Here is a 20,578-nt window from a genome sequence, read left to right as displayed (position 1 = left end):
GGTGCATTATTTAAAGCATTACTATACAGTTATTTTCAAATCAGTGCGTAAAATTCAAGCGAATACCCTCTATAATCAGCGCCACCTATTTTCCCATCAAAAATCAGCTCACATTTTTAACCCAGAGATGTTCCTCCTTCTCTACACTCCATACTATATTGAAATATAATAATGGCAATAATGGTTACTCGATTTGTGACAACATTTACTCTAGTTCACAATCTACCTCCGATTTAGAAGTTAATGTAAAAGTTACAAGAGGAATATCAACGCTGAACGCTGCTTCTGTAGAAAAAAACAGATGTATCGTCTCGATATTTAAATATTCGCGACTATATTGTTCATTTATTGACTTTCTCTAAAAAAATTAAAGTGAATGATATTCCAACTGATTCACTCCTGTTATTCCAGCGTATTTGCGTACTAAAAAATTCAGATGAAGAACTCAAAACCTTCATGACATTTTAATTAACTCCTTTCCTCTTTCTGTTTTTGAAAATAGTGAAATACGAAAATCAACAAAATCTTCATTTTATGACCTATTCCCAGAAGTTACGGCGATTGTAAACGATGTACATAAAATTTCATATACAATTGATGGAGGAATGTTACTATACCGTTGCAAGTGGCAACCGAATGAAAATTTCGGCACTATTTCTGAACACTCTGTCAGATATTTGAATAACAATTATTTATGTCGTATGACAATGCCGTAATTGATGGCCATAGAAAAAAACACCACAAAATCGATGGAAAGAACGCCTCGTAGTAAAGAGAAGTCAGATAATAACATATTTGATAAGACCATGCCATTTAAAATAAGGTAAGATAAATTTTTAGCGAACGTAGCTCCGGGAAACAATCTTAGAAAATAGAATATTTTCTTGCCAAGCAGATAACGCCAATAGATTGATAATTAAAACCGCGATTATTTTGCGAACCGAATACATTGTTGTAGTGCCCGAGGATGTGGATGCTTTAGTTTTAATGAATGCAGTATTATCAATACATCAAGAAATTTATTTTCAATAACCATCGAACGGCAAAAGACTACTCTTCTAAGTGCTTGGAAACAGTATTACTTTATAGTGCGAACACTATATTCTGTTCTTAAATGCTTTCACTCATTGAGACACAACGTCCACTTTATTCCAACGTAGCAAAAATGTTTTACAAACAATTTTGAAAAACCTTGTAAGAGGCTGCGACAAATTTCGAAAATGAATGCTTTCAATGATAGTTTTGATACTGGAGTTACACGCAATCTTCCTGTATACGTTGCACCTCTAAAAAGAAAAGATCTAAATATATTTAGATGTAACTCTTCTTCATATATGTCGGTTAAGTATTTGCTAGAAAATTTGGTTTAATTAATATTGTTTTGCTACGGTTGTTTATGTAACAGATCTAAACAAAAATGGAGTTTAAAAGTAATTAAGGTAATAAAGAGAATATCAATGAAAAACACAATGAAACTTTGAATTTTATTATCCATACAAAAAAGAAAACAATGTAATTGAATCCATACATTTTCACAAAAAATTTCTTATCACATGTCAATCTGCACATTCATACACACATTCATCAAATTAATAGTCTAACAACTGATTTAAGTATATATTTTTAAAAGAAAATTTTATAAATAAGATTTTTCTTATGCTAATAAAGGACCAAGATCGTGAAATAAAATTAAGTAGGAAATAAATAGTGGAATTATCAGGTTGATGGTAGAAAAAATTGATAACAAAAATATGTATTAGTTGAGATGTTATAGTGGTTTACTCAGTACAAGCTACACCAGGTTGTACATTTTCAATATATTTAAAATACACTAGGTGGTATATTTTTAATATATTCAAAATAATTAAATTATAAATCTTAAGATAAAGATCTAATACTACAACATCTCAACACAAATCATTAAGAAAATACGTAAGATCTTTTCACTGAGTTGCAGGAGGGAGAGGTGAGTGAACTCCTGTTTGCATTTGCATCTATTGCATTTACACAAAAGGTGAAAATGAAATGGGAGATAGGAAGCAGTTCTATCAATCTAATATTGAAAATAAAAAAAAATGGAATTTTGTGGAGATTAAAATTGGTATTTTAGACCATATTGGATTGTACAAAATAAAACTTTGATTTTGTGATGTACCAATTATTTAAATATACCCAACACTCAATCTTATCAAATGAAGAATGAACAATTATTTTTATTAAGATCCATATAACGTTATGGTGTACTTTTTAGAGTTTGTATATAAGTGGCAATTAAGTGTATTAAAGCTGTTCAATATAAATATTACTGAAATTTATCCTGCAAATTCTTAGTTCTTGTAAATAATATATCTTAGAAGTAATTGAATTTGGATGATTAAATAGCGTTAACAGTTGTCATATAGTTATATAGATAGTGTTTTAGACGAAAATTGGGAGCTAAGTGTATATTTAGATGTGTGAAATCCGAAAATACATTTAATTTTTGAGAATACTCTCATAAATGTAACTGAAACATGGGAACTAAGTGAATATTTAGAGAGTTAGTTGCCAAATTAGAGAATATGAGGAATGTAGTTTCTAAATATTATCTAAGAACTTGACATAAAATAATATATAAGTGTAATGAATGAAATATAATTATAAAAAAAAATCCTAAAACAGCAATACTACATTATTTTGAGAATAGAAAAAATATACTTTTATAAAATTATAAATCATAAATCATGGATTTATGTTAAATAATTCGAAATTATTTTTAAATCATTTACTAAATAGTAAAAAATCCCACTGAATTTCATGATAGTAAGTTGAGAAATATGTATAGAATATGAAATTTTGAACACTTATTGTTTCTTAGAATAAGTGCACTCAGAAGGATTCACTCCCATGATTGACATTATGTGACTTTTTCCCTTAATAGGTTAATATACAGATAATCAATAGGGTTCACCCCATTCCCATCTTTTAAATCTGATATCCAAGTTACAAAATACCACTGTGTCAATACAAAAATATAACTTTTTATGCTCATAGAAACTCATTCAGTAGGGATAATTTGAATTATTAGTTAAATCAAAGCCAATTTAACGTTAGTATTAAAATTTATCACAGATTAACTAAGCTTTTTTTCTATGTTGCAACTTGAACGGTACTAGGTTTGTTCTCCTAATATAATAAAACTACATCGAATACTGGCATGTTCAATTCTAAGGAAATATTTTCCTTATAATTTTGCCACGTATATGAAGAATATTAATACCACTGCGAAGTATATATCACACGATGACGAAATATGGACCAAAACCTATTATGTATATAATCATCTGAAAAACATTAATTATTTATTGTTATGCAAGTTTAGTATAACATCTTGAAAAGATTGTTAATTGGAATTAAGTACTTGCTTGGGCATCATTACCTACATTTTATATTTGTGTCCATTTTATCCATTTTGTAAAGCATCTAAAAAACTAGAAATACCGAATAAAGTTATATACAAAATGATATTTTGACCAGTAATTTTTAAGCAAGCGGTGAAAATATAATAAACTCCTGAGTTGAGACAGTTTTCAAGGTTCACAAAAAGTAACATATGAGCCGCTGAGTGCACACACCGATTAACTCCACTTTTAGAAAAATCTTAAATTTAAGTGCCAAAGCCCTTGGTATAGTCATAACTTTTTATATTTATAATAACTTTTCTGAATAATAAAGATTAGCACCGTTAAATGGCAAATTTTTTTGGCCATTGAATAGTAAGTAATTTATTTCAGAAGCCATTTCGATTAACTCCATACTCTAATGTAAATCGTTTCAGTAACGCCGTATCTGTTATGGCCGTGCATCGACGCTTATTTGTTTTTAAACAGCCGAAAATGCTCTCTCTCTCTCTCTCTCTCAATAATATTCGTAATATAATAGCATCGATAAACAAATCAAAAGAAGCACAATGCAAACTGTAGTTAGTATAGCAGTGATCCCGCATGCTGAATGTTATTGTGTACTTCTTAGTCTTTTCAACATCACTCCCATATTGTTTCTAAGAAATAAATATTATACCGTTATAATCAATATGAGTGAGAATAATAATGTGAGTGAGGAAAGCAGTGATGATTCTTCAATACAATTTATCAACAGAAAGTCTGATCCAAGAAGGCGTTTATCGAAAAGCTTTAGCTTTTCCCAAGTTGACCACATCCGTAGCTTATTATAAGCGAAATTTATATGTTTATAATTTTGGATGTCATGAATTCAATAAAAATATAAACCACATGTTTGTTTGGCCAGAAACTGAAAGATTTCGTGGATCTAAAGAAATTTCATCTTGTCTAATAAAGTACATAAAGACTTACGCTGCAAACTTCGAAAAAATAAAAACATATTCGGATTTGTGTAGGGGAGAGTGGGGCAAGTTAACGGACGGGGTAAGATGACGAATTCCGTTTATCTCCTAAGAAAAAATATTTTAAATTTTAACCATGGGTGCAGAAGGTCTATAACCCGGCGCCCTTGTAATATTTCCAAGCTGAATCTGTCAGTATTGTTCGTTGGCGCTTAAGAGCATGTTGACAAATTACGCTATTGTGGTTCTAATATTTCGTAGTTTAAATAAGGTTTAGCAACAAAAAGAAAGGTAAGTTCATTTAGATACATACTTATATCGTATTTATAGGCCGTAAGGTGTAAACCTTTCAATATATAAAACATAATATGTGTTTGTGTTTTGTTTTGTTTCCTAAAATAACTTTTAGGTTATAAAGGGGCAAGTTGGCGCGGGCAAGATGACGAATTCGTCAACTTGCCCCCTAATATGTACATAATATGTAATATTGTAATATTTAAAATGTTTTGCTCTTTTCAGATGGTGAGAACCTACATTAGAAAAACTGAGCGGCGCAGTTGGTCAGAAGACAGCCTAATCGCAGCATTACATGATGTCCAACATGACAATCAATCCGTCAATATTGCAAGTATCCAATATGGTATTCCAGAAGCAACCTTAAGAAGATTTGTTAAGAAACAAAATAATGTGGAAGATCTTCCAACATCTGGTGGTCGGTTTAAAAGAACATTTAGTAATGAACAAGAACGCGAATTGGCTAACTATTTAAAGGAATTTAATGTGACGGCATTTGGTCTCACATCAAAAGAATGTCGAAAACTAGCTTACGAATTTGCGGAAGTAAATAATATCAAGCACCAGTTTAACAATGATCTTAAATTAGCCGGTAAAGATTGGCTAATTTCATTTATGAAAAGACACAATTTAAGTCTTAGAAGTCCCGAGTCAACATCTTTAGGCCGACTAATGAGCTTCAATAGAGTGGAAGTAACCAGGTTTTTCGACTTGCTGAGAGAAGTTAGACTTAAATACAATTTTTCCCCGGACAAAATTTACAACGCTGATGAAAGCGGGTTTTCAACGGTTCCAACCAAACAACCAAAAATTTTGTCTCCTACCGGCTGCCGAAGAGTAGCAAAAGTTGCCAGCGCCGAACGTGGTAAAAATATAACAATAGTTTGTTGCTTAAATGCTCAAGGATCATATCTTCCACCTTGGTTTATCTTCCCAAGAGTGAGAATGAGGCCGGAATTGCTGAACGGTAGTCCTCCCAACAGCGACGGGATTGCCCAACAAAGCGGGTGGATGACAAATGAAACTTTTATTTTATGTCTTCACCATTTTATTAAGTATGCAAACCCTTCACCAGCAAGTCCAGTTTTACTGTTACTTGACAATCATGCCTCTCATCGATCACTTCAAGCGGTAAATTTGTGCAGAGAGAACGGCATTATAATGGTGAGCTTTCCACCCCACTCAACTCACCGACTCCAACCATTAGATGTGAGTTTTTTTGGCCCTATGAAAACCTATTATAGTCAAGCTTGTGAGAATTTTATGGTTCAACAATCCAGGAAAAGCAATAACAGATAAAGAGGTAGCTAAATTGTTTGGTGTGGCCTATTTAAAAGCAGCCAGAGTTGGGACAGCAGTAAACAGTTTTGAAAAGTGTGGAATAGAGCCATTCAACCCTCAAGTCTTTACTGATGTTGATTTTGCAACTTCCAATTTCAGTGAACGCCAAATTCCTGAAAATCATGCCGATGACTCAAGCGATAATGAGCCCTTATTAACAAAAAAAATTAGACTGTGTATTATAGGATTTGAGGATGGAAGCAGTGAATCACAGAAAGAAAACACATCAACAATGGTAAAAGAAACTATCGTAGAAGCCATAGCTGGTCCATCTGGAGTGCCCAGAGAAAGAAAAAGTGGTATTTTGACAACATAATACATAATAATATAACACTCCCAATAAAGAGGAGCTCGAAGAAAACTACAGACAATTGGTCAAAAATATTAAAGAAAAGAAACAAGTTAAGCGTTCGGTTTTTATGGATAGTGCGAAAACATCAAAAACGGTAGAACCAGAGTCTAAGATTTTCTGCCCTGGATGTATGGAACAATATAAGATCCCCCTATTGACGACTGGATAATGTGTAGTAAATGTAAAAAGTGGTGGCATGAGTTATGTAGTCAATTTGATGGGGAAATTGAATTTATTTGTGACTTCTGTAATAATTAATTGTCTTGCCCCTATATGTTCGTCATGTTACCCCACTATGGGGCAAGTTGTAAGAAATTATACTTTTTTTTGTTATGTTCTACAATTTTATATGCGCATTTTGATTTAATTTTTGAAATATATGTTTGATTCTTAGCACATTAAGGTGTTTAATTTCCCCTAATTAAAATAAATAGTATAATTTTCCCAATTATTTATACGTCATTTCCCTTAAGGTCGTCAACTTGCCCCACCCTCCCCTACCGGGCAAAACAGAAATATTAAAACCGTCTTAAGTTGTCTTAAGTTAATTGACATGAAATTTTTGGTAAGTGGACACAGCTATTTGTCCAATGACTCAGATTTTGCCATTATTGAGTCATGTGCGAAAAAAAATCAAAATATTTTTTCACCAGATGATTTGTACCATATAATCAAAACATGTAAAAAGAAAGCGCCATTTCATCTAATCCAAATGACTCACCAAAATTTTTTGTCAACGAAACCTTTAGTCTATCATTAACAGGAAAATAACTGTCACAGAGCTTCCAGTAAATAGGGATCGTGCGTGAAATATAGAGGCAGCACTAGTGTCGGAGTGAGCGCTCTCTGGTGTTTCATTGGTGAACGTAGTGGGATCAAAACAAATATTTGATAACATTAAAAAAAGTTATAACAATGGAAAAAATTATAAAATATGGATTTCAACCTGTAGTTAATAATATAATACATGGCGAGAACGATGAAAAAGGCAAAAAATTATTCAAATCAAAGCATGTGTAAAATTAGAACTGTCATAACCGGTAAAGTTGTACCACAGACAAGTGTATCAAATCTTTATAAAGTGACAATTTCTGTAAGTATAAAAGTAAAATAAAAAATTATTTATTGCACTTAAATTATAAAACTGCGAAATTTTTCTATTAATTTATAAGAAAAATTATAGAATTATTATTTTCAGGTTGATACAAACCGACACGTTAGTAACGCTGTTTGCACCTGTAAAGCTGGTCTTAGAGGCAAGTGTAAGCATATATGTGCGTTAATTCATTACGTTAATTCTCCCGAAACATCGTCATCGAAAAGGAGTCATTCTCAGCAATGGGGTAAGCCTACTCAAAAGCAATTACTAGGATACGACAAAGGTGAAAGGATGTCCAAACTCTTTCCTCCCCCAGTTTTGTCTGCTGAAATGACTAAGTTGAAACCTATCAAACTTACAGTAGCAAGTATGCCGGAATCTTTGGAAAATACACCGCTTCTAAAAATCTTAGAGCTTGAAGAGAAAGAAGATATTGTAATAACACCAGCAGAATCAATGTTACAAATAATACAAACTAAGGCTAAAGAAGTCCTCCAGGAGAAGGCGAAAAAAGTAGTAAATGATATATTTATATTGCAAAATTGTAATGTAATATTTAGTCAAGAAGTTATGGATACAGGTTGAAACGTCAACGTTTTAATATTGAAAAAGTTGTGGCAGATATATTATACCCAAAACTAACAAAAAATGCAGCGATGACGTACGGAAAAAACAATGAGGATTTTCCATTGAAAGAATATAAACAGTTAGTTGATCCAAAGTGAGAGATTGTTAAAGTTGGTGTAATAATTAGTCTGCAACAACCGTGGCTAAGCTGTTCTCCGGACGCAATCCTCGTTTATGGGAATGAAGTATGGCAAAAGCGGCTCATAGAAATTAAATGTCCATATACTTGCCGCGATATTCCTGTTTGGGATGCTGGTTTAAGCCAGTCAAATGTTCCATATCTAAAAGTTGATGAAAATGGATTACATTTGAGTACAACACATTTAATTAACATTCAGGTCCACCTGCAGATATATGTGACTAATATAAAGTTTTGTGATCTGTACGTGTACTCGCCAAAAGGTAGTGTGTTACTTACCGTTCAACAATCAATTGTTGAATAACTTAATACCTCATCTTAAAAAGTTTTATTTTATCCAATACATACAAAAATTATACGCCAAAGACTTAACTAAGTAACAATACATTTATGATTATCATTAGTGCATTACTTTTTAGATATAAATTATAAAATGACTTAAAAATAATTTTGCAATCGACCAAATGTGCAGTATTGAAAAAATGTTATTGTAGTTGTTATTTCTAAGACTGAGAATTTAAAGTTAAAATTAATTTGTTTTTATTTTATATAATTAGAAATTTAATTCAGTTTTTACAATTATTTGAAAAAGGCTTATTTGTCAACTTCTTTTTCTTTAAACAATGGCTTCTATACATTTACCAAAGCACAAATAATAAAAACAATTTCATCAATATGAAGAAATAATGAATTAGGTACTTTTGACAGAATTCTAAAGTCCTTAATTCGTTGATTTACTCGTTCTATATGTATCCTCACAGAAGCAATGTTGTATGTTTCGTCAACTTCTTCAGGGGTGAATTGATCTTTGTGGCCAAAATGAGGCATAATAAAAATAGCATTTTTGTTTTCGACTTGAGTTTTAATTTGGGGAAATCCTTTGTCAGCAAGAACAACGTCACCGGGTTCAATTAAATCAACCAAACCACAATCGCTTGTAATGAAGCAATCACCAGCACGGCCACCATAACATTTGGAAACATAAGTTATAAATCCATCTGGTGCATAACCCACCATAAACTTGACAGTATGATGATGTTTATATTCAGAATACATTAATACTTTTTGATTAACTTCTGGTGGTACTTCAGTGTAAACTTCAGTACAATCAATTATCACACGCGTATCTGGGTAATGCCGCTTAAAAGATTCAGGTAGAGATGCACGTATTGTTGATTTTGATGGCCAAACGATGAAATTCTGTAGCAAAATATTTAACTGCTGTATGTGTTTCACAAATATCCTATGTGCAGTTGTTCTATGAATATTGAAAATTACTGCCAATGCAGTAAATGATAAACCCGTCTTCAATTTGACTAATGTTATCAGGAAACTAGTTTTTTTGTCTACTTTAGAGGCTTTACAGTCTGGTAACATAGTTAAAGGCCATGAAAAAATTGCTAATGTCACACCTGTTAAACTGCTCATTGCTTCGTCGGTAGTAATTGAAGAGAGTTCATGAAAACCTTGACAAGATTTACTAAGGTCTATATTTATTGGATCACAACTCGAATCTTTAGCATTTTTTATAATTGGTATTTTAGCTTCACAAAATTTATTTTGTGTTTTTTTTATTGGAATATTTACCTGTACTGCTGCAGTGTTTAAATCGTTAAAATAGTTAAGATTGCAAAAAAATATGTGTGACTATTTCTGTTTGACAGCTTATGCTCCGTTGCACAGGCTTCACCGTAACAGTTTCAACATGAATATCAATCGGATGTTCCTCAACACTACTTGTATGTTCTTCATTACCTTGCTCCATTACTGTGTCTATCGTATTTTCAATGTTTATGTTATTTCTTTTTTTTTTCACTCACAATATATTTATTGATGTGAATTGTGTTTGTTTCACGATTCCTGACTTGTTGGAAACGTTCTAAGGATTGAATATTTCTTTTTATATTTTCACGTTCAGGAAAAATCGAAAGAACATAAGATAGGTGAAAAGGATGCTCCGATTTTTCATTATTTACAAAATGGGTACTACAAATTCTCGTATATTTATTTGGTACTCAGTCTTTTGGATTTTCTCTGAAATCAAAGAAAAGAATTATTAAAAGGTTAAGTCATGACTATAAGATAAATGGCACTAATATTTGAAATTTCATCAATTAAAAATGATCAATTTTTACATACGTCGTATTTAAAGGTTATAATTTTACTGAATGGTGCAGTTCGTTTTTATAAATTATAATTAATATTGTACTTACACGTAATTTTTCACTGCATTCATCCACTGTTTACGTTTTAATATTTTCCATGAGGCTCCTAACACGCTCTCAGGAAATTTATAAAATTTAACTTCCACACCGAATCCACGTTCTCGGCGTGATGTATTACTTCCAAGAATACAATTTTTTCTCGAAGCTGGTATTGTTTAAAAAAATTAAATATATTTTATTTATAATTATTAATTATTGGCTTAAAATACGCTGGATAAAGTTAGAAAGGTCCAAACGCTATTTCATACAATTTAAATGTGACTAGAGTGAAGATACAGAATTTCAAGCCCTTAGCCCCATTAGCACCTAGCGGCACCATATTTAGTAAATTTCTTTTCCAATTTTTTTTTAAATTAGTTGTAAACGTGAGTGGTCCCATAGGCGTTTTGCAAGACAAAATGATTCAAAACATATTTTCTTCTTCTTTTAGTGGAATTACATTGAAAGAGGCATTATACATTGCTTATAATGAGTCTGATAGCCGAAGTAGTTTCCGCAGTTTACATAGAACCTCCCGAATCCAATGTATTATCTGACGAAGATTCGGGAAATGAAGATGAAGGTGGTCTTATTGACAATCTTAATAGGAGACAACTAAATGCTGGTGCAGAAATTGTTCTTGCGGATAATACGAGAATTGGAGGTACTAAGGAGAATTTTCCTGCAGCAGAAGCAACCGATTTTCAAAAACCCAGCACTAGCTCAAGTCCCGATTTTCCTGATAATATTGCTCTGACCCCGCGCCCAACAAATTTTGAATTTACTATTGGAGATTTGACACCTTCTTCAGAAGAATTTTTACCAGGTGACTACAGTGCATACACTTCTTTGACTTGCGTTGAAATGTTTGAGCTCTTTTTCTCAAATGAGTCGCTAGCAGCAATAGAACTTCAAACAAAAAATTACTCCCTTTTCAAAAACCAATCCTGATCCAAATATCTCTATTGAAGAATTTAAAGTTTTCATTGGAATTCTTATAATCAGTGGATATAATCCTTTACCTTCCAAAAGAGAAGCTATTGGAAAACAGCCAAAGATATGAGGAACGAGCTTGTTTGCGGAGGGACAGATTTTTGCAAATTTGTCGTTTTATACATTTCGCAGATAATAATACTATAGACAAAATGTATAAGTTAGGTTTATTGACAGACGCTTTAAAACAAAAATTTATTCAACATTTTGTACCAGAGCAAAATCTTTGTTACGACGAGTCAATGATAAAGTACTACGGCCCGCACGGGTGCAAACAATTTATAAGAGCCTCAACACACCTAGTGGTTACCTGATAAATTTCGAAATTTATCAAGGAAAGAATCCAAGAGCCATTAAAAAGTACGAAGAACTCTTTGGCAAAGCTGCAGCACCACTTGTTCTAATGATTGACGAATTAGGCGAGAGAAAATTTCGTCGTTATAATTTTTTTTTCGACAATCTTTTTTCTGGTACCAATCTTTTGAATACTTTGAAGAACAACGGCTATAGTGGAACGGGAACAATTAGGGAAAATAGAATTCCACGAGACTGTCCAATTGAAGACAAGAAGACATTTTCAAAAAGAGCTAGAGGCGCTATTAACTCCGCTTTGGAAAGAACATGCGGGATTTTATACATAAGGTGGATGGACAACAGCGTTGTTACATTGGTCAGCACTAATTTCTGTGTGGCACCAATAAAATCTGTCGAAAGATTTTCTAGGAAAGATCGAAAAAACATATATGTATCTAGACCAGACCTTGCTCTACAATACAACAAAAATATGGGTGGAACCGATTTGATGGATAAAACTTAGAATCGACTTCATACTAATTTCAGTTACCGCATCGGCTCCGTGGAAAGAAGTGGTACTGGCCCATCTTTACTTATATGGTGGATGTTACAATACAGAACGCATGGACGCTGTACAGAAAAACTGGGAGAAACATCAGCCAACTCGATTTTAGAAGTATAGTGCAGGTAGATCTGTCTTAGTCTTTTAGAAAATATCATGATAAAATTTGATTTTTACAGACATATCTTACAAAATATAAGAAACCACCGAAATCCATAGGAAAAGTAGCCACGGCAGCTGCAAGCGACTCAAGAGTTGGTAGCGACGTGAGATATGATGGCTTACACCATTATATCCAACATGTTCCTGGAGGCAAAAGAAGAAGGTGTGCCAGTACTGGTTGTTCGAGCAAAGGAACAAAAATGTGCAGTAAATGTGATGTGGGGCTATGTTAGAGTGTTTTAGAATTTTTCATGTAAAATAAATGAATAAATAAGAGTTGAACTTTTTTTAAAGAATTTTGAATTTAATATAAAAATTTACGGAAAGCGCCTAGCGGTCCCATATGGGTACGGCCTTTTGTACAATTACTTCTAGAGGGACAATATTAATGTTGATATTTTTTTAGTCCCAAAATTATGAAATCTAATATTTTTTGGGAAAAAAAATGAAAAACAAATTTTTTTATTCTCGGCGTTAATGGGTTAATAAAAGAAAATCTTTAGTGGGTAGATCGCAAAGTTTAAAAAATATAGATCAGCCTTTATTATATCCTGAAGGTAGAACTGTGACAAAGGAGAAATGGAAAGACATGATGGACCTACTAAAATTCATTCATCCTGTTAAACACAATTACTATAACAACTTGTCAACAAATAGAAATGACGAATCCTCGCATACAGCTGATGAAGACATTATTTATATTATTGCTGAATCATCCCAAACAATAATGCCGCTAACATAAAGCTGCTATGAATTAATTAAAAAAAATATATTATAACCGAACTGCCAACATTCATTTTTATGGAAAAGCTGTGATAAAAATGTATAATAACTAACTTTTTCTGTAATAAAAAACTCTAAAATGTAAAGATAAAATTTAACTTCATTACTTTTTTCAGTTGCCACCAGTCACATAAAAACTGTAACATTACTGACGATTGTTTGTTGGCTATTTTTTCTTATTAATTTTATATACCGTTAGATGAAAGCTATATCTGCAATTACAGATTCTACATTATATAGTTGAATTCATATTATCAGAGGAATTTTTTGAAAACAATTACATCATCGCGTTAGTCAACTTTTCGTTTTATGGAGTTAATCAATGTGTGCACTAAGCGGCTCATATTTGTGATTTCAACTTTAAATATAATAAAATGTTATTCAATTCTTTAGAACAAGAATATTGAAATCATTTATGGTACCATTTCTGACAATAAATCCTCTTTGTACACAATACTTTTAAAACACTGGGAAAATAAAAATCATATAAAATTAAATATTGTAAAATTTGGAACATATCCAGGATAGAAGAATTAATAAATATAGAGTTATATTAAAAGGTCTTCATTTCAAAAGAGATAAGCACCCAAAATAGGAACTTCTTTCTAATTGCACAGAGATGTATGTAAAAACCCAAAATTTGTTATTATTAATTTCAGGAAAAAAGTTGTTTCTCATAAAATGTTGTCCATAATTATAAGTACTACTTGGGATGGTAAATTATAAAAATTTATCATATAAAATACATAAATATAAATAAATAAAAAAAATATCGTTATTACCAAGTGAAGACGAAGTTGTTGGAGGCAACTATAAAACCCATAATCATTTTTAATAATCACAAAGGAATGTTGGTTAATCAATAGTTACAAAAATAGTAAATAAATTCACACTAATGCAACTATTTAAAATTTTAATAAACTGCGGAAGTTGGTCGACAGTGAAGAACTGGGTTAAAAACATTGGTGAAAAGGGGTGGAAATCTATATCAGAAGTACATATATAGTGGTAAATAAATAAGCAGTATCTGCGTTTCATACACACTTCACAAGCAAGGGAATAATATACGGTGAATTCGTGAAGTTCCATTTCCATTATACTCCGCGGTAGCGGTACGATCATGATAATTATGAAGTTGTTGTGTATTGTACGCTCGTTCATAAACCTACTGCTTGTAGAATTGAATCGGTAATAACTTTTTTGAATGCGAGAACCGTCAAACCAAATGAAATTCATCGACAAATTAATAATACACTGGATATCGTTTATAACAACATCGGTTATAACGACGTATCGGTTATAGCGACCATATTTTCCGGACCCGTGATTCTACAAGCCTTAGCAACGCATTTTTGATCGGAAATAACGACCTCGGTTATAACGACTGATCGGTTATAACAACTCATTTTGGTAAGACACACCAAATTAAAAGATCGGTTTTAGCGACGCCGTTCCTGTAATTCATAAGGAGACATTGTCTACAAAAGCCTTTATTTTTCTAGGAAACCCCTTTTGATAGAAAATCAGGTTTTAAACTGGTGAGGACTTTTCTGGGTGTTTACCAGTAATTCATAAGGAGAAAATTGCGTACAAAAATCCCTAATTTTTCTAGGAAACCTTTTTCGATCGGGTTTTGAAGTGGTGGGGACTTTTCTGACTGTTCACTCTTTGCTTATGTAGTTTAACTTTAACATTCAACTCTGTGTGGTAACTTGCGAACATCATGTTTAAAAGAAAAACTTTTACGTTGGAGGAGAAATATCTCATTTGCTGCCGTCTAGAGAATGGAGAAACGAACGTCAGCCTAGCAAAAGAATTAAAGGTGAGTCACTCTACAATATCATCCATTTGGAAAAAAAGAGATGAGATAAAAGACATTGTTCAAAAAGGGGATTCATTAAAAAAAAAGACACTCCGTAATTCCACTAACGAGAATGTGGATCAGTTACTTTTGAAATGGTTCAAAATCCAACGCAGTCGTAATATTCCGATCTCTGGCCCAATTCTGCTAGCAAAAGCGAATGATTTTTTAAAATCTATCCCCCGTAGTTCCAGGGAATCGGAAGAAATTATTTCCAGAAGTTGGGTCCAACGGTTTTGCGTTAGGCATGCCATTGTTTTTAAAAAACTTAGTGGGGAAGCCGCGGGAGTCCCATAGGCAACATCTGATGATTGGCTATCCAAAGTTTGGCCTACTATTCGAGAAGGCTACAGTGATAGTGACGTATTCAACGCTGATGAGACAGGTTTATTTTATAAACTTACGCCTGACCGTACCCTTCACTTCAAAGGAGAAAAATGTTCAAACGGGAAACTTTCGAAAGAAAGGATAACTGTTTTAGTTGCTGCAAACATGAGTGGATCAGAAAAACGTAAGCATTTCGTGATAGGAAAGTCTAAGAACCCGCATTGCTTCAAAAATGTAAAAAATTTGCCAGTCGATTATTACAATAACCAGAAAGCCTGGATGACAACCGATCTGTTCAATAAATTCCTTTTAGACTGGGACAAGGAATTGAAGAAAAAGCGCAGAAAGATTTTGCTACTCATCGATAATTGCCCTTCTCATATTAATTTGAGAGATTTTGAATTTATAAAGGTTGTATTTTTACCACCTAACACAACGTCCGTTCTCCAGCCAATGGACCAAGGGATAATACAGAAGATTAAAACCAATTTCAGAAAGCAGCTTGTTTTACGGTTTCTTCAAGATGTGGAGGAAAATCGGGAAACAAAAATTAGCATCCTTGATGCTATTATAATGGTCCACCAAGCTTGGGAAGATGTACCTGCGACAACAATCACAAATTGTTTCAAACATTCTGGTGTGCTGGGAAATCAAAATGAGGAACAACCGTCAGAACCAGCCGAAACTAACGCACTGGATGAACCTGAGTTTTTGCCGTGGTCCGAATCCTTAGAACTGCCAACCTTAATAAATAAAGATGTCTTAGCAGACTATGCAAAAATTGACGAGGGTCTCCACACGGAACAAGATATTAGTGATGAGGACCTTATCAATGAACTTGACGCCGATATTGAAACCGACAATGGAGAAGAGGATGAAGAAGAACAACAACTTGACATCCCACCGTTAACCGACGCATTGAGGGCGGCACAACTTTTGAAGAAATTTGTGATGTGTGACAATCAATTTTGTACTCAGAATATAAAATCTGGACTTGATGAAATCGAAAAAAAAATTTCGCGCGAGTTTTATCTAAAAAAATGTAAAAAACAAAAAGTTATTACCGATTACTTTTCAGCTCGAAATTGATTTTCCTTTTATTTATGTTAATTATTTTAAAAAATTAAGTTTTATATCATTATCAATAAAAAATTCTATTATTATTATGTTGACAATGTGTAATTGATTTAACAAAATTCCTATTTCACATTTGCTTAATGTAGATGTCATGATCGGTTATAACGACGATCGGCTATAGCGACCAAATGTGCCTGGTCCATTGAAGGTCGTTATAAACGATATCCAGTGTATGTACGTAAAAACGGCAATAAGCTTTTCAAGGAAAGACCCGATTTTGATGGGAACTATCCTCCGTACAGCCACAATCTCGTCCTTAGCTATAATGATTTATATTTTCAACTGTGGAAGTCACTGGTGGTCAATACAAAATAGAGAGGTTAGGTTAGGTTACAAATGCCTAGAAAATCAAGGAAGCTATGTCAAAAACTAATACATATATTTGCTTTTTTCTTTTTATGTCAAACCGAAATTTACTTTCCGAAAAAACTTATACCACGATTGGAATTTTGCTCTCTCAACCAAGGCTACTACTACTCAATAAGGCTACTTTTTCAAAAGGACGAGTATTATTTGTTCGCTATTATGTAGCCAACAAATTCTATGGTTATTAGTCGTGTATAACTTCTTATAAATAACGATTTTCTCTTAAAGTAATAATAAAAAAGTTTTATGAGTGATTGAAACTTAAGTAATATGCAGGACAACACAAATAATTCCAAAATACTGCAATAGGAAAATTTTTAAACTTAAGTTCTAATTTTGGGAGCGTTCATAAGAAAATTTGTATCATAAATAGGATAATTGGAAATAAACATCCCCATAAAGGATTTTAAAATTACGGATGTGATTAAAAATGTATCCCGGATTTTAACAATTCTATTTGTTAAATTTTATACTTCTCCTACATTAATTGTAACAACCTTGTTCCTATTTAATAGGAGCTTTATCAAATTTATATAAAATTACAATCGTACAATAAGTAATGTAGCAAAAATGAGATAAGCCCTCATACCTAAAATAACCACCAATATCCATAAATGATTCCAGTAATTTTCACTTACATAAAATCTAAAACCTTTAAGAACTGTATATCTCATCTTTACTCCCGAAGCTAACCAATTATTCAGTTAAATCAGGATACAACATAAAATAAATATTGGAAACAATCACCCAAATGAAGAAATGAAAAATTAGGGTGATATTATATATATATATATATATATATATATATATATATATATATAAATCTTGTACGTATTGGGATATCATTTTTTTACTGGTTTATGTGTATTTATTTCACTGTTATAAGTAAAACAATTAATGACTTACCAACTAAATTATTTTAACATTTCCTATTTAAAAAAAAAACTCGAAAATAAATAATTCAAACATGTTTCAAATCTAGCGTCAGAGACATATATATATATATATATATATATATATATATATATATATATATATATATATATATATATATATATATATATATATATATATATATGTATATTATATTTCCGGAATATTACAAACACCAAGTCAACCATAAACAAAATAATATATATGTATAATTGTTTCAATTAATAACTAGATATAAGTTAACACATATATGTCTTTTGATTTACCATAGAATTTATAAACTATGCTCCAATGCGCTGCTGTTTTTTTTGAAAATGCGATACATAATAAATGTTTAGCAAATAACACAAACCCACAATATTTTTTATAAAATTTGTATATATTTGGGAGACTGTTTCTAATGTAAGAAAATGGATATCGGATGACAACAAAGATGTGGCGCTCTTTCTGGTTAAGAAATATTCAATTAGAGACATTTCAAAACGATTGACTTACAGAAGTAAAATTTTGTTAATCGAGCAAAATGTCTCTAACTTTACTTTGACATTTTACAGAGAGATAGCACTTTCTTCCAGTTCTGCATTGATGCCTTATCTGCATGTATATACTTTATTTTAGTTAAATAAATAAACTTTTCTATGGAGTATCATAAGAGGACTTATTAGATATTCATATCTGGCAAAAATTTTGACTATAATGTCCTGATGATCATCATAAATCATTTTGAAACTTTAACGAACTGTTAATTCCATTCAATTAATGCAGAAATTCCTACATCGTTAAAACCCCATTTACAGAAAATTGGTAAGTAACTATTTCCAAAAAAACTCGAGAAATTATGATCTTATTGAATTCTAGAGGTTATATAAAAAACTAGAATTGTCTAGATATGATAATCTTTAGTAATCTAAAACTCAATATTTTTTATTTAATGACACTTATTAATGAGGAAACGTTTTTATATGTTTTCAGCTTTCGGACAAGACATTATATATAAGTGCTTGGATTGACGCAGAATATGATCTTTAAGTGAGTTTATAAACTCTAAAAATTAGTTAGTAAACATGTGTAGATTCCGTTGCAAAATGAGATATCTGAAGGGATAAGCTTATATAATTTGTTGAACTCTATCAACAATCAAATAATATACATTCATCTAATGAGTCATAAGTACATCTATGATTTATACGAATATTTTTATAAAATATTACATATATTATATACATTGGGTCTATAAACTGGTTGTGTTATAATGCAGTTTTCACTAATTCCAAAAATATTTCATAAAATATAGCTAATGAATAATACGACTGGGAAAAATTGCGAAATATAATAATAAATTTAATGATAGAGAATTTTTTGTTTTATCATCATCAGTAAAATTTACATATATCAGTTACTCCTATTATAAAGGAACAGAGTACTCACAAATTAAAAATTTGAACTTATAATACATTGTCATCCGATATCCGCACTGGGTATCCAACTGGACATCAAATCGAATATTAGATGCATCCCTAATGACTATATCCAACCTTGCCTAGGCTGGTGGACATTAGAATGTTTCATGTCTTGTGACTATGGTGTACAAAAGTGGCGGAAAATTGAAGAACCATAACGTTGAGATGCACATGTATTCGAATGATGGTCAGTCCAGGGGTGGGGCCGGTTTGCTCTATCTCAGCTCAGCCTCAAAGGAATATCTGCAAACAGAACAGAACACTCATGACTAGTGAAGTCGGTGGCCCTGGCGCATGGAAGAGCTGAGTATTGAGCACACCACCGCCCGTGTTAGTACAGGTTAAGTAGAAAAAACAGGCGTCCACCAGCCAAAGAGGCGAGGCAATTTATTGCATGAAATACTCAGGATGGTCCGAGTCTTTCTCAAACCTCTTGGCCTCCTCTTGCATGCTCTCTTTTATTTTCAAAATAGCAGCTGATTCCGTTTGGTCCTGCAAGGAAAGCGACCTTTAGTGGGTAAGTGTCAACCTACAAAGCACAGGGGTCCCACCACAAATTACTACCTAATACAAACTAATCTAGAAATGCCATCAACTAATACTATAACACCAAAAATGCTACCAATTTACTGTGGTAAAACATTCAATTAAGCCAGTTACTTAAGCAAAATAAAATGAAGAAAACAGGATAATTTTGAATTAAATTATGTAATCTTCATTATGAAATCTTTCATGTCTAATCAAAACACATTTGACAAGTAAGATTTTTATTGTGGACTATATATTTGAAATGAAATTGGAACTGTGTCATTTATAGTAATAAATGTAATTCAATTATCAATGGTTTTTAGACATTTTATTATCTAGAAATTTTCATTTTTTGAACTAGTTGAAAAGCTATCGGTACTTTAATAAAAATGGTACTACCAGTTTTTCTGTATTTGTCAAACCATTCTCAAGGAGAATAGCCAAGTTATATCAGTTTGAAAAAAATTCAGGTTTTGGTGCATGTTTAAAATAATTACTGTCTCTCAAATGTAATACTTGAGAAAAGGGCCAATCTTTTTTCAAATTTTAAACTAGATTACAGCAAATAGATCGGTATTAGTTTAAAATTATAAAATCACTGTATTTTGAGATGAGTATTAAGCAATTATACAATATACATTATGTATCAGAAAAATTAATTGGAACATTCACTTTGTGCCCAGATCAAGAATTATAACTGAATCATATAAAATGAAAAAAATAAAAATAAATGAGTGTGTCTAATATAACTCAACATATAAGTTATCTAATAGG

At 31.9% G+C, this 20,578-nt stretch overlaps 3 protein-coding genes across 6 annotated transcripts in view; 1 reads left to right on the top strand and 2 right to left on the bottom strand.

Moving 5' to 3' along the window:
* Positions 1-1,470: 1,470 nt before the first annotated feature.
* The window catches only part of LOC130451505 (single-stranded DNA-binding protein 3), an 83,061-nt gene continuing 63,953 nt past the window's right edge, over positions 1,471-20,578 (bottom strand). For 2 of the 4 annotated variants that reach the window (XM_056790550.1, XM_056790549.1), the window contains one exon: positions 17,955-19,519. In XM_056790550.1, coding sequence (XP_056646528.1) covers positions 19,508-19,519 — 12 coding nt within the window. In that variant the 3' untranslated portion in view covers positions 17,955-19,507. Of the gene's footprint in view, positions 19,769-20,578 lie in introns of all 4 variants that reach the window. The other 2 variants (XM_056790548.1, XM_056790547.1) reach the window with 2 other exon arrangements.
* Positions 8,825-9,622, bottom strand: LOC130451040 (uncharacterized). The gene has a single exon (XM_056789837.1). The coding sequence runs from the start codon at positions 9,620-9,622 to the stop codon at positions 8,825-8,827; it is 798 nt and encodes a 265-aa protein (XP_056645815.1).
* Positions 12,283-16,638, top strand: LOC130451039 (tigger transposable element-derived protein 6-like). The gene is made up of 4 exons (XM_056789836.1): positions 12,283-12,372; positions 12,427-12,616; positions 15,400-16,335; positions 16,604-16,638. Exons 1-4 carry the CDS (start codon positions 12,283-12,285, stop codon positions 16,636-16,638), a joined length of 1,251 nt encoding a protein of 416 aa, XP_056645814.1.

This window comes from Diorhabda sublineata, chromosome X (assembly GCF_026230105.1).
Source record: "Diorhabda sublineata isolate icDioSubl1.1 chromosome X, icDioSubl1.1, whole genome shotgun sequence".
Taxonomy (NCBI): Eukaryota; Metazoa; Arthropoda; class Insecta; order Coleoptera; family Chrysomelidae; genus Diorhabda; species Diorhabda sublineata.
Note: the sequence above shows the minus strand (reverse complement) of the source record. Positions and strands in the feature narration are given on the sequence as shown.

Coding starts and splice junctions, on each gene's coding strand:
- LOC130451040 (XM_056789837.1), bottom strand. CDS start 9,622: ATGAGCAGTTTAACAGGTGTGACATTAGCAATTTTTTCATGGCCTTTA.
- LOC130451039 (XM_056789836.1), top strand. CDS start 12,283: ATGGTGGATGTTACAATACAGAACGCATGGACGCTGTACAGAAAAACT. Junction 12,373..12,426: donor ATTTTAGAAGTATAGTGCAG/GTAGATCTGTCT, acceptor TGATTTTTACAG/ACATATCTTACAAAATATAA. Junction 12,617..15,399: donor CAAAGGAACAAAAATGTGCA/GTAAATGTGATG, acceptor CTATTCGAGAAG/GCTACAGTGATAGTGACGTA.